The sequence below is a fragment of the Lactuca virosa genome, chromosome 4 (genome assembly GCF_052849685.1).
Source record: "Lactuca virosa cultivar CGN04683 chromosome 4, Lactuca_virosa_CGN04683_v6, whole genome shotgun sequence".
In the NCBI taxonomy this organism is placed as follows: domain Eukaryota; kingdom Viridiplantae; phylum Streptophyta; class Magnoliopsida; order Asterales; family Asteraceae; genus Lactuca; species Lactuca virosa.
In genome coordinates, this window is record NC_136429.1 from 193765771 (window position 1) to 193779094 (window position 13324).

Here is a 13324-nt window from a genome sequence, read left to right on the forward strand (position 1 = left end):
TTCGTCTTCAAGATCTGATGAGAAGGCGCCGCCGTTAGAGAAGGAGAGAGACGAAGTTAGGGTTTGCAAAAGCGACGACGATGGTTGGAACGAAGGGGAAGAAGTCTAAACCCTAGCTGCCACAACCTTCGACCCCCTGCTAGGGTTTCAGGACACTTGTGGCGGCTTATGAAAATGCAGTTCATGCAACCATTTTGAGTGGCGAAGGAAATGAAACACTTCAGGATCCGTTGAGATTCAACTACCATGGATCATGTTCGTCGAAAACAAAAGAGTTCAGGTGTTGATACCCAGAAACACCACCATTCCGTCGTCATTATGTTCGTCGGATTCGATTGTGTTTCTTAAAGCTGAAAATGGTGTTCTTTGTGTTGGGGTTCAAAGGGCAAAAAAGGAAACCATATTGAGAAATTTAATGGTGAAAGCTTCAACTCTCATGGCTGGTATGATGACTCAATGGTGTCCATGATTGGGGTAATTTGTTGTTTACTGCATTTGCCCTTCCATTATTTTTTACTCCTTGATCATGAAGGTGAAACACAATTAGTATCGTAATGATGGTGATCTTGTGAAGGCAGCAAGAAGATGGTGATGTTTAGAGAGAGAGAGAGAGAGGTCCTTTTTTTAAATTATTAAAATAAATAAATAACTATTAGATTTTACAAAAATGAAATAAAAATGAAAAATAAATACCCCAATGTTATTACAGTAATTTCAAGTGTACTGAGGGACCAAATCCGCAACAAAACTAGCTCAAAAGGACCACAAAGCCAAAAAAATCAAGGTTTAGACTAAACTCAGAAAAAAATACATACCACATAAACTATTTTTACATTTTGTGAATAAGATTTTAATGTAATCTTTTATGCAAATATAACATGTATCAAATATAAGTTTTAGGAATAATAATTGAAATCCATAAATCAAAATTTGCATTTTGAACAGCAAACCCCTCGTTATTTTTTAGTTGTTAACCATCCATTGGCCATGGGAAGCTAGGGCGAAGCAAAACCCCTAATTCTAAAATCATACAACCGAAGGGCACGGATTTTCAAAATCAGAACATTCAATCATTACATAGCTTTTTTCTTTACCAGAACCTGACGGTATCAGCCTCATCTCCACTGTTGTCAATTTGGCGGTTTCAGACTGAGTGGACTAATTCTTCATTCACTCTTGATCTTGTATACGAAGGAAATTTGTTAATGAACGACATGGAAATTGATCCCATATCGGGTTGATGTCAGTGACGTGGGTTCTGTACATGTTCGGCCAGTGATGATACCTTGCCGGTTCTCTCTCTGCGCCTCGCCGGCTCCGCCCGCCGACCTGCTCCGCCTGCTACCTCTAAGTTGAGGTATTTTTGATATGTGTTGTAATTTGTTGTTTATTAATTGCTAATACCTAGCTATCTATTTGTTATTGTTAATCGTGGGAATGTTTAGTTGAGTTAGGATTTGTTGAAAATCGATTTGTTGGCTGTTAATTCTTAGTTGTTACTACTTGATATTTTGTTGCACGATTCCAATTCCCTTCCAAACCAAAAAGTAAAAGAATCCATTAATCCCAAAATAGAAAAACAGAAAGAGAGGAAGAGACAAACTGCAATATCCTTTTTGGTTCTCTTTTTAAGGATTAGACTATGTGGGAAAAGGCATGTACAATACCACTTTCAAGAACATTATCATGATTTAGATCAAAACCATCTTCAAAAACAAGAAACCTGGCTCGATCTCTCTTTGATTCTATCATCTTTTATAGTTTCATCATGCCAATTTTTCTATCATTAATTGAAAGATTATAGTTTGAAGACAGATCAAAGTTAAAGGAAAAGTATGATCAAGAACAAGAAAACTCTAGCAAGTGATCAACTTTTATGCATAAAAAGTATTGAACCCTAGAATGAATGTAAAATGATGAATGGGGTTTGCAGAAATGGAAGATGAGAGAAGAGCTGATTTGAGAATAAGTTGTTTATTATTTAGTTATATTATGTATTACATTGTATATATGTATCTAATATTTTATCATATCATGTATAACACTAGATTTATGTATAGGTGATTATTGGGAAGCTTCACAAGGGTTTATGCTGCAACAGACACTGCATTCCTTATCAGTGTTGACTATCCAGTTAGGTGTCAACTGATGAAGCATTTAGACTTAATTCAGGTGACATATTGTTATACTTGAAAGATTCCTTATCTTTTTTTTTATTCATTCTGTGATTACAGATTCCCAATTCTATAATGCTGTATCTAGCTTTTAAATATGTTATTTATTGTCTTCATTCAGTAGCTTATCAGCTTAAGATTAGGGTCTGTTAGGTTTGAAGGAATGGAATGGAATGACAAAGGAATGGAATAGACAGAGTAATTGAAAATCCATTCCATGTTAAAATGAAAAAAAAAACAGAAGGGATGTGGAATCACATTCTTTCAACAATATTTTTCATTCCAATTCCAATGGAATCAACGATTCCGATTCCATTCCCTCCTGGATTCCATCATACCAAACACTACCTAAATCATTAAAATGACAAGGGAAAGTATAAAAGTAAATATATCCGGACATAACAATACTTTTTTTTTTCCCAGATGGAACAAGTCTCTCCTAATAGCAAGCATCAAAACAGTGAAAAACCGGAATTCGAATCCGAAAATGGAAAAAAGGAATTCGTTGCCCCATGTGTAGGAATGGAATTCGAATCCTACGATGACGCATACAATTACTACAATTGTTATGCTCGAGAAGCAGGATTTCGCGTACGTGTAAAAAACTCATGGTTTAAAAGAAATTGCAGAGAAAAATATGGAGCAGTTTTATGTTGTAGTAGTCAAGGCTTTAAAAGAATAAAAGATGTCAATCGTTTAAGAAAAGAAACAAGAACAGGTTGTCCAGCAATGGTCAGAATGAGATTAGTAGATTCCAGAAGGTGGCGAATTCTCGAAGTTACCCTCGATCATAACCATTTACTTGCCACCAAATCTTTCAAATCCTTCAAGAAAACCGGCATTTGTGGAACAAAAAATACTATTCAATCAGATTCCGAAGGGCAAACGCAAACAGTAAAATTATATCGTGCGCTTGTGATTGACTCCGGGGGTAATAACGGAATTTCACATGAAACGGGTCGGGAATTGGGATCGGGCTCTGGGCCCGCATCTGATTTTCATCCGGATCGATTGAATTTAAAGAAAGGCGATTCGCAAGCAATTTATAATTACATCTGTCGTATGCAGTTGACAAACCCTAATTTCTTTTACTTGATGGATGTTAACGACGAGGGGCGTTTAAGGAACATGATTTGGTTAGACGCCAGGTGTCGCGCTGCGATTGGGTATTTTTCCGATGTGGTTTATTTCGACACGAGTTACTTGTCGAGTAAGTACGAGGTCCCGCTCGTGACGTTTGTCGGAATGAATCATCATTGTCAAACGGTGTTACTAGGTTGTGGGTTGCTTTCGGGAGGGACAAAAGAGTCTTTTTCATGGGTTTTGAAAGCATGGTTGACTTTGACCACTACATCAGGGCGGGTCCCACAAACAATAGTGACGGACAGGTGTCGGGTTTTACAAAGTGTTGTTTCTGAGGTGTTCCCGAAAACCCACCACCGGTTTAGTCTATTTCACATCATGAAGAAAGTTCCGGAAAAGTTAGGCGGGTTAAGAAACTACGATGCTATTAAAAAGGTATTGATGAAAACCGCTTACGAGACGTTAAAACCGTATGATTTTGAAACCTCGTGGGGTTTCATGATCCAACGGTTTGGAATCGGGGACCACGAATGGCTCCGATCTTTATATGAAGATCGGGCCTGGTGGGCCCCGGTATATCTAAAGGACACATCGTTCGCCGGAATATCTTCTGGCGACACGTTGTGTCCAGTATTTGATAAATACATTCACAAACAAACGCCGCTAAAAGAATTTCTCGATAAATACGAACTCGCATTACAGAAAAAGCACAAAGAAGAAGCAAACGCTGACATGGAATCGAGAACCGTGTCCTCGGTTTTAAAAACGAGATGTTCATTTGAGTTGCAGTTATCGAAGATTTACACGAGGGAAATTTTTAAGAAATTTCAAGTGGAAGTTGAGGAGATGTATTCGTGTTTTAGTACCACACAAGTGCATGTTGATGGCGCGGTTGTAATTTTTTTGGTGAAAGAGCGTGTTTTGGCGGATGGAAGTCGGCGGGAGATTAAGGATTACGAGGTTTTGTATAATAGAGGTGCGGTTGATGTTCGTTGCATTTGCAGTTGTTTTAATTTTAATGGTTATTTATGTAGGCATGCTTTATGTGTGCTTAATTTTAATGGGGTTGAGGAGATTCCCTCCAAGTATATTTTATCGAGATGGAAGCAGGACTATAAGCGTTTATATGTTCCAGATTACCATGCTGGATGTAATACTGTTACTGGTACTGATGCTGTTCAAGGGTTTACTCAGCTGTATAGAAGCGCGTTGCAAGTAGTGGAGGAAGGTGTTATTTCTTTGGATCATTATAAGGTTGCTTTGGATACATTTGGAGAGTGTTTAAGTAGAGTTCATAATATTGAAGATAAACATGAATAGAATTTATGTTGTTTTTTTTTTTTTTGGTTGAGTGGTGTTTTTGCTCATTCTTGTGCATATTTACTTTCTATTCGCTTATGCTTGGTATAAAATGTTCGATCATGGGACTTTTTACATTTGCATGTACATATACATATTGTAATAATTCGTCCCATCTGGATTGAAAATATATATATAGTTGACTACTGTTTTCTAGTCAACGTTGTGGAATATTCCGTTTATTTTTTCTTGGCCATATATGGTGAAACCAAACGGAAGGTTTATAAGGTATAAGAAACGAGGTCTTAAGTGTAAATTTCTAAACATTGAGGGTGTAAATTGGCATACCGGAAAGTTTTTAACATTTCTTTTTTCTCTCCAGTAGGACGCGGGATATTTTCCCTCCAATCTCTCATCGCCATTTTTGCCCTCATCAAGCTAAAGGTACTCTATCTCTCTATCTCTAACTCACATACATCAAAGAATCATAACTGAAGTGTGAAATGAAGTTCAAGGCCTTTCTCACCGATCATGGAGTTCACCTTCTGGAGAAGAGATTCCTTCAAGCCCTAGACAAAATGGGGAAGACATGCCATCTTTACCTAACGAAAGATCACGCTATTTTCCTCCACAATCTTCTCAACGGAGATGGAATCCAATCAATTGCTCAGTTCCGAAAAGAAGCCCTATTCGAAGACTATCGAATCTCAAGCCAAAACGACGATCGCATCGCCTTCACCATCGACCTCTCGCTCCTCCACCGGGCCCTCCGCAGCATCGTCACCATTTACACAGAATTTGGAGGTTCCCACAGTTGCCCTACTCTCAATCGCCTTCAAATCAAGTTAGTAAAGAAACTCCCTCCTCATTCACAGCAACCGATGCCGTTTCTCACTTTCGAAACCAAGGGCTACAAATCCGCTGTTATCCAAGACGTTCCGATCTCTAAACCGTTATCCAGATCTGATGTTCTCGAACTCCAAGCCGCGCTAGACATGGCGCAAGATCTGCCTCAAACCCTAGTTCAAGTTCCTGACATGAATCAACTACAAAACTTTGTGGATCGGATGAAGAATGTCGGTGATGTGCTAAATGTTTCCATAAGCAAATCCGGCGACCTCCATTTGCAAATCTCGACTACTTTGGTCACACTTGGAGCAGAGTTCAGGAAATTGGTGGTCATCGGAGAGCAGACGGCGGTTCCAGCCGGAGATGATAATCTGAGTGCTCAGACACGTTCGCGGAGGGCAATTGAGAGGGGGGATGCGATGAATGTTCAAGTAAGCGTGAAACATTTCTTCAAGTCTCTTCAATGTCACTTGGCGAAACCAGATTCTGCTTTCTACGGGATTGGGGAACAGGGTTCTTGCTTGACAGTGGTGTTCCAGTTTTTTATACCAGGTACGCGTCAAACAGATAAATCTATCAGTCTTCATTGTCGTCTTCCTGTGCTTGACCCTGGTACCAATTAAGGCCTCCAAGGAATATTTACAATATACATTATTTTTAAGTTATATGCCTTGTTCTTATGGTTTTGTTGGCTTTTCCTTGAATTAGGTGAATTGAGTGTTAGACAATTGATAGTGAAATGAATTTGTGAATATTTTCAGTTTTTAACTTCTAACACTTGTAATTTGGCCATTTGCGTTAAAAGTTGGGTCATTTATGCTAAATGGTAACCAGATGTTACACCTGAGTAGGCGACTTCACTTTTTTTTAGAAGGTTAAGGTATAGTTTGAATTTTGCTTCATTGTTGTGATTTTTCTCTATTTAATCATTTTTGTACCTTCTCAAGTATTATTGCTTTGGCTTTAAATATTTGGAAGTCATTATACATTTGAATTGCTAATTAGTACTTAGAGGTGTAATAATCATTTTATATACAAGAGAAAAAGACATAAATAACCACTTTTATAAGTTTATTTTTTCCAAAAAGTTAGGCAAAAAGAAAAACTAAATATCATAGGGTCCACTAATGTCAAACGGGGAAGACCCTTTTAATGGTGAAAAGGATATCGTTTTGCCAATTCAGAATTCAGAATTGGGGGTGGGAATTTTTGGTTAAATGATAGACTTGCATGTCGTGGTTAGACGTGGAAAATTGTTTTTAGTTTTCTTTGGTAAAGTTGGACGACAAAAGAGTAGAATTTTCATTTTTAGTTTTTCATAAAAAAAAAAATTAAAAAAACATGCTTGGTTAAAACTAATCGAGTTTCCAGTTTAGAAAGTTAGTAAATGTATTTTTTTATCAGTTTTTATTTTCTTTTGTTTGCTATTATAACTTATAAGTTCATCCCAAATTTAGTTCTTTTTTTGTTTTAAAAATTACCTTTTATGAACTTTTTTCTACAATTTTTTACAACAATTCTAAACTCTTTTATATATAATTTTTTTACACTTTCATACAACATTTTTAAGCAAGAGTATTTCTAAATGTTATAGCAGGTGCAAAAACAGAAAGCAAACATCTATCTATCTATCTTCCATCCGCAGGTAATTATGCACCGCTAAGAAAGCAAACATCACCATAACATCTAACTCATCGTCCTTTGAGTAAGAGCTACTACATGAAGAATATGACATTATAACACTTCATCTGCAAAATAAATCATTAATAGTTAATGTTCATAAGTAAAATAACATATGAAGTTCATACATAACACATAAAACACACCAAATTCAAACACCACATAAACTAGTGCAATAAGTGATATAAAGTTTCATATGACATCCCTACATTATAATATAACTATTTATCCAAACTATCAAGCCAATCTTTCCTTATATTCTAAGACATCATTAAGGCCGGACGGAGTCGTCGGAAAAGGTAAGGGCGGTATCAGGGGTACCGCGGGGAAACGATAATGCCGGCCATGGGTTCAGTGGGTTCGCAGTTTCATTGTCTTTAATTGGGTTGGTGAACCCGTGTCTAGGTGGTAGAATTGTTTTGTTTTTCTTGAACAGTTTTATGTTTTATGCATGTATGTACCTTTTCAGTCATTTAAAGAATATTCTTCTGCACACGTACACTCTTGAATGCATGATTTTATGTGACTTTGATTTTGACTACATTAATAATACGATTTCTTTGTTTTTTATTTTTTATTTTTTTGTTTTATAAATTTATTTAATTTATGGTTTTGTAGTGTTTTTCCACATTACATTAAGAAGAATACACAATTTATTCATTTATTTTTAAAGAAGAATACACAATTCATTCATTTATTTTTAAATGAAAAGGGTTATGTTTTATTTTATTTTATATTTTTTAAAATAAATGAATAAATTTATCGTTTATTTTAATACTTTTATTGAATTGTCAAATTTCTGATTTAATATTCATAAAGATTCCTGCACATTTTCCTCATTTAATTGTCATAAATTACTCTGCCTCTTTTGACCAACCCATGAGTTTTTTTTCACCTCATGTATAAGATTTCATGCAATATTAAATTTATAAAAACACAATTCACTCATTTGTAGTGTGTTTTGTTTGGAAATTTTATACAAACCGGTTCAATGTCTTCGGTTACATTCAATGGATTCTCGAGGCAAATCTAAACAAACCGGTTCTAGCCAAAGACGTAAAGCCACACAAGGAGGTTCAAGTCAAGATATTCTATTTTTTTCTCTAGATTTTCAAAATCTAAACTATTAGCAATACCAAAACTATCAACAAAACCAAAATTACCAACAATAATATTTTCCAGTGCAACAATCCTACAACACATTTAGGCTTCCAGAAGAAAATCAGAGTTATAATCCATGGAATCGGTTTTCTCAAAGGGTTCCAGAAACCCAATTCCAATCTTCTCAACCCGAAAATTTCCAGTTCCGTGATGCTCAGAGTGAAGAATCTGACAGTTCTAGTGACGACCCGACTCCCGAAAGAAACGAAGAAGAAACCAGCGAGGAGTTGCAACCTATTGCTGGGAAAAATCACAACTATACACACCGCCAGAAGCGAAAGAACTGGGTGGAACGCGAAGAGTTGACTTTGGCTAGGGCATATGTCGATGTTTCTAAAGATAAACAACGCGGAAATCAACAAAGGTTTGATGCATTTTGGGAGAGGATTCTAGAGCATTTTAGTGTTCAAATTGGAGGTTCGGATCCGTCAGGACACCAAGTAAACTCCAAATGGAAAGACCTCCAAAATAAATGTAATGCTTTCAACGACATCTATAACTGTAAGATGAACAGTGTGGCTAGCGGGTGATCTGAGGCTGATGTTTTACAATCTTCACTAAGCGAGTATCGGAGGACTATCAACCAGAAAGGTTTTCCTCATCAACAAGATTAGGAGTGGTTGAAAGACAATGCGAAATGGGCATTTGTTACAAAAGCGGGTGAAGACTCCCCGCCTCCTTCAAAACGAACCAAAACATCTTCATCCAACGCATACACATCATCTGATCCACAATATCCTCCTGGATTCCCCCCCCCCCCCCCCACCCCACCAACAACAACAACCGTTTAGTGTTGAAGACTCACTGCCTCAGAGAAAAAGAAAGGGAAAGAAAGCGACATCGACATCATCAACAGAAAATGAAAATGTTTGATCTCGTTAAACAAATTGCCGGCATCAAGACTGCAACCGAAACAGAGATGAACAGAGACAACGGTACCGTGAACAAAAATTGCGCATTCTCGAAGCTAATGAAGAACAAAAAGCTCAACTGTTGGATCGGGAGATAGAGAACCAAGATATGAAGTATTTTCTCCGACCGCATGATCATTTGACTGAAGGTATTTTGCGTACGGTGCTTGAAAGGACACGACAAATTGCAACTAAGTATGGTTGGGAGTTGGAGAACCCGTGAAGTTCAAAATGTCGACATCATTTGACTGGAGAATCTTTTTTTTTTCTTTTTATTAAGATTCTCTATATATTTATCCTTGTTTCATTATCTATATATAGTTATGCTTATTTCGTTATCTATATATATGTATGTTTGTTTCATTTTCTCTCTATCTTTTCTCTTTTGTCAAAATGAATCCAAACATTCGGAAAATAGTAATGGAAGTTAACGATGATAGTTCATCATCTAAGGATGAACTTATCAACAATAATTTGTTACCTGTATTGTCTTATACTGCACAACTTCTTCTTCAGAATAATGCTAGTTCAAGCAACATTCAAAGGAGAAACACAATCCACAGAGACCGTTTAGAGGCTGAACGACTGCTGAACCGACATTATTTTGCAAATGATTCAACCTATGGTCACGCACAATTCCGCAGAAGGTTTCGTATGAGCAAATGTTTGTTTATGCGACTTGTTGGTGACCTGGAGACGAATTATCATTATTTTCAAACAACATGGGATGCAACAAATCAAAGAAGTTTCAGTGCTCTACAAAAATGCACATCCGCAATACGACAATTAGCGAAGGGTTATAACCCAGACTCGTTAGATGAGTATCTGAATATGTTAGAAAGAACATCTCGTGAACCTCTTGAAAACTTTTGCTACGGTGTTGTCCAAATGTATAAGGCTGAATATTTAAGCCGTCCAACATCCACTGACATTCAACTTTTGTATGAAGCACATGAAGCTAGACATGGATTCCCTGGAATGCTTGGTAGTATTTACTGCACATAATGGAATTGAAGGAATTGTCCAACGGAATTGAGAGGCCAATATATAAGGGGTGACCATCTGTATCCATCAATGATACTAGAAGCGGTGACGTCACAAGATTTATGGTTTTGGCATGCATTCTATGGTGTAGCCGGTTCTAACAATGATTTAAACGTCCTCTACCAATCACCATTGTTTGATGAGAAATATCATGGAACAGGACTGATTGTTCATTTTATCTGAATGGTGAACACTACAAACATGGTTATTATCTTGCGGATGGAATATATCCATCATGGGTTGTATTTGTGAAGACATATCCATATCCGGTAACCGACAAAAAGATACGGTTCAAGGCAGCACAAAAATCAGCAAGAAAGGACGTAGAACGTGCTTTTGGGGTCCTTAAAGGACGTTGGGACATATTAAAAATGTCTGCACGAGCTATGACGGTGAAGAAAACAAAAAATATAATGTACGCTTGTATTATACTACACAATATGATATTGAAAGATGAGGGTGTTGCGATATCTCCTGTGTATTAGCCCGACCCCCACCCACCCCCCCCCCCCTCCCCGCCCCGACGAAGTTGATGACCAAGAAATAATACATGAATTGCGCAATGCTGAAACCCACCACCAACTTCGATCCGATCTATTGATCACATTGAACATGTTTACATTCCAACTCTAGATAAATAACTAGTTAATTTTAATTGTTGTTTTAGGATTTAAATTATGTTGTCTTTTTTTAAGTGTATTTTTTTAATTATCGTGTTTTATAATTATTGTGTATTTTTTTTATTTGTAGTGTGGCTTTTTAATTAAATGTTAATTTTAATATATTATTTTAGAATTTTTTTTGTTTAAATTAGCAAAAAAAATAAATCAAAAAAAATGTTATGTTTTATTTTAATTTATATTTTCTATTTTAATTAAATAAAAAAGAATATTAAATGTTATTTTTAATATTATTTTAGAATTTTTTTTGTTTTAAATTAGCAAAAAAAAAAATCTTAGGTTTTATTTTAATTTATATTTTCTAATTTAATTAAATAAAAAAAATGATATGGAAAATGGATTGAGTGGGTTGAGTGGGTTGGAAAAGATAGTGTTTCCATATGTTGTGGGTTAGGAAAGATAGAAGAACGAGAAAATAAAAAAGCTGATGTGGCAGTGGGTTGAGTGGGAAAGACTTCCTCCTCCCTAAGAAGATTTTTGTTCGGTTAATATTATGAAAGAATGAAAATGTTTTGGTGTAAGATCTAGAACTAACACCTAGTATAGCTTCTAAGGTAGTCATGCAATCACCAATGAAGTATTCTTCTATTATCGAGTTTGTTATTTCACCATACTTTGACTAATATTGTCTTGCTTTTACTAAATCTCGCTCCTTTCTAGCAAACATTGATTCTGACAATACATCCAAAATACATCCAAAAGGGAGTCGTATTAGAAGTTTCTAGAACACTTTTATTCATCTCGTACCTCTCTCCCATTATGAATTACACATCACCTTCACACTTAATCAAACATACTCTCGCCAACACTACCATTATCTATGTACTTGTCTTCAATCCTACACCCTTCAGTGTTCAAATTCAAAAAGCAAAAGACAAACTATCAAACATCTTGTATGCATCATCAACATCTACATAAACAAAGCAAACCTCAAGTTGATTCCTTTTGTTTTTAGAATTTCTTTTCTACACCTCTCAATCACTAGATTTTTCACTTTGATCTTATTAAAAATTTCTTGAAAAGTTTGATTCCATTAATTACGAAATCTATCAGAACTGTCATGCATTAAAGTCAAGAAATTATGAGATCAATTGGTTATAATTAATGTACAAATGACAGTTTTTAACCCGTTGCCCTTTTAATAAATAATGATTATATAAAATTATGTAAACAGTACAACTGTAAGGTAGTATTTATATCACTTGTTTATGAATTAAAGTTATATATATTTTTATAAATCGACCCTGTGAATGTGAATTTTCACATTTGGTTGCAGCGATGGCTATGATTACCAATATTTATTCGTTGCTCTCTCACATGTTAGTATAAAATGAAGTTTCACATTTCTCATTTATACAAAATCACAAAATGGAGACATATTTTTTTCCCTAATTAGAAATCAATCAGACTTATCACATGATTCAAGTTTCTTAGGACATGAACTAAATAAAATGTGTTGTGGTGATCTTACGTGGTTACTATTTACTATTTACGTGATATTTTTTCTTAAAAACATTCAGATAATATAGTTTCTTTTCGGTTTATGTTTCGCTTTCAATGGATCATTTTTTTTTCAGTTTTCTTCGGTAACAAAATGTGTTTTTTCTCATACTAAAAATAACAAAAGGTATTCATGCAACCATTTGTTATGTTATAATCGAATAATTGATCATTTTTACAATGCATTCAATCATGCACTGTTTTCCTTGTTTCAAGTGATGTTTGTAAACTTGAAGACAGTGGATCATTAGAGTTTCTATCGATGTAATTTTGTGAGTATCTATTTTATGTTGTTTCAAAAGATTGTTATAAAATTTATAAACTTTATGTTTGTTATCTTAAAATTTGGAGTTTCTCTGTATATAAAAGTCGTAACTTTTTAACTAGGAAAAATCCCCGACTATCCATGTGGATCTTGTTCCCCCCCCCCCCCCCCCCCCCTTTTTTTTTTTGGAAGGACGGATTTTATTAAGACAAAAGCTCTAGAAACTAGAGCATAAAAAGTACAAAGGAGCTACGATTAATTGGGGGATTACACATCCAACTATCTGAGTGCATCTTGCACTTTTTATGTATTTACAAATTCAAAAGAAAGACATACATAATATCATCAAATATATCATCTTCTTTTGGTTTTACTACTCCAAATACGTGTTGTTCCGAAATTTCCAAATAATCCAAAACATAGTTATGACAACCGCATCGAAAGTCTTCTTTTCCATAGTAGCTAAGTTGGTGGAATCTACCCTTAAATGAAACTAGAAACTTAAGTATCAGTAGTAGGACACATGATATTTGGTGAAAAAGCAATCGGATGCCACAAAACCATAATCAAAGGACAAGAGATGAACAGCAAAACAGATGATCAATACTCTCTATACTCAATCATAAAGGACAAAGATCTGAGTCCATCTAGGTGTTTTGCTTTGGGTCCTTTTTTTTT

The 13324-nt window shown here is 35.5% G+C and overlaps 2 protein-coding genes and 1 pseudogene across 5 annotated transcripts; all 3 read left to right on the forward strand.

Annotated features, from left to right (window-relative positions):
• Positions 1–949: 949 nt before the first annotated feature.
• LOC145107856 (protein FAR1-RELATED SEQUENCE 6-like) lies at positions 950–4787 on the forward strand. 3 transcript variants are annotated; one of them, XM_079044812.1, is made up of 4 exons: positions 950–1357; positions 2061–2172; positions 2598–3692; positions 3960–4787. In XM_079044812.1, exons 2-4 carry the CDS (start codon positions 2149–2151, stop codon positions 4575–4577), a joined length of 1737 nt encoding a protein of 578 aa, XP_078900938.1. In that variant the 5' UTR covers positions 950–1357; positions 2061–2148; the 3' UTR covers positions 4578–4787. The 3 variants fall into 3 exon arrangements, with proteins under 3 accessions (XP_078900938.1, XP_078900936.1, XP_078900937.1); XM_079044810.1 differs by having other exon boundaries at positions 2598–4787; XM_079044811.1 differs by lacking the exon at positions 950–1357 and adding an exon at positions 1817–1969 and having other exon boundaries at positions 2049–2172; positions 2598–4787.
• On the forward strand, positions 4751–6229 carry LOC145107858 (Hus1-like protein). Of its 2 annotated transcripts, none has more exons than XM_079044813.1 (2): positions 4751–4844; positions 4939–6229. In XM_079044813.1, exon 2 carries the CDS (start codon positions 5060–5062, stop codon positions 6026–6028), a length of 969 nt encoding a protein of 322 aa, XP_078900939.1. In that variant the 5' UTR covers positions 4751–4844; positions 4939–5059; the 3' UTR covers positions 6029–6229. The 2 variants fall into 2 exon arrangements, with proteins under 2 accessions (XP_078900939.1, XP_078900940.1); XM_079044814.1 differs by lacking the exon at positions 4751–4844 and having other exon boundaries at positions 4893–5000; positions 5066–6229.
• A 3348-nt stretch (positions 6230–9577) lies between these two features.
• LOC145105456 (uncharacterized) lies at positions 9578–10686 on the forward strand (annotated as a pseudogene).
• The last annotated feature ends 2638 nt before the right edge of the window (positions 10687–13324 follow it).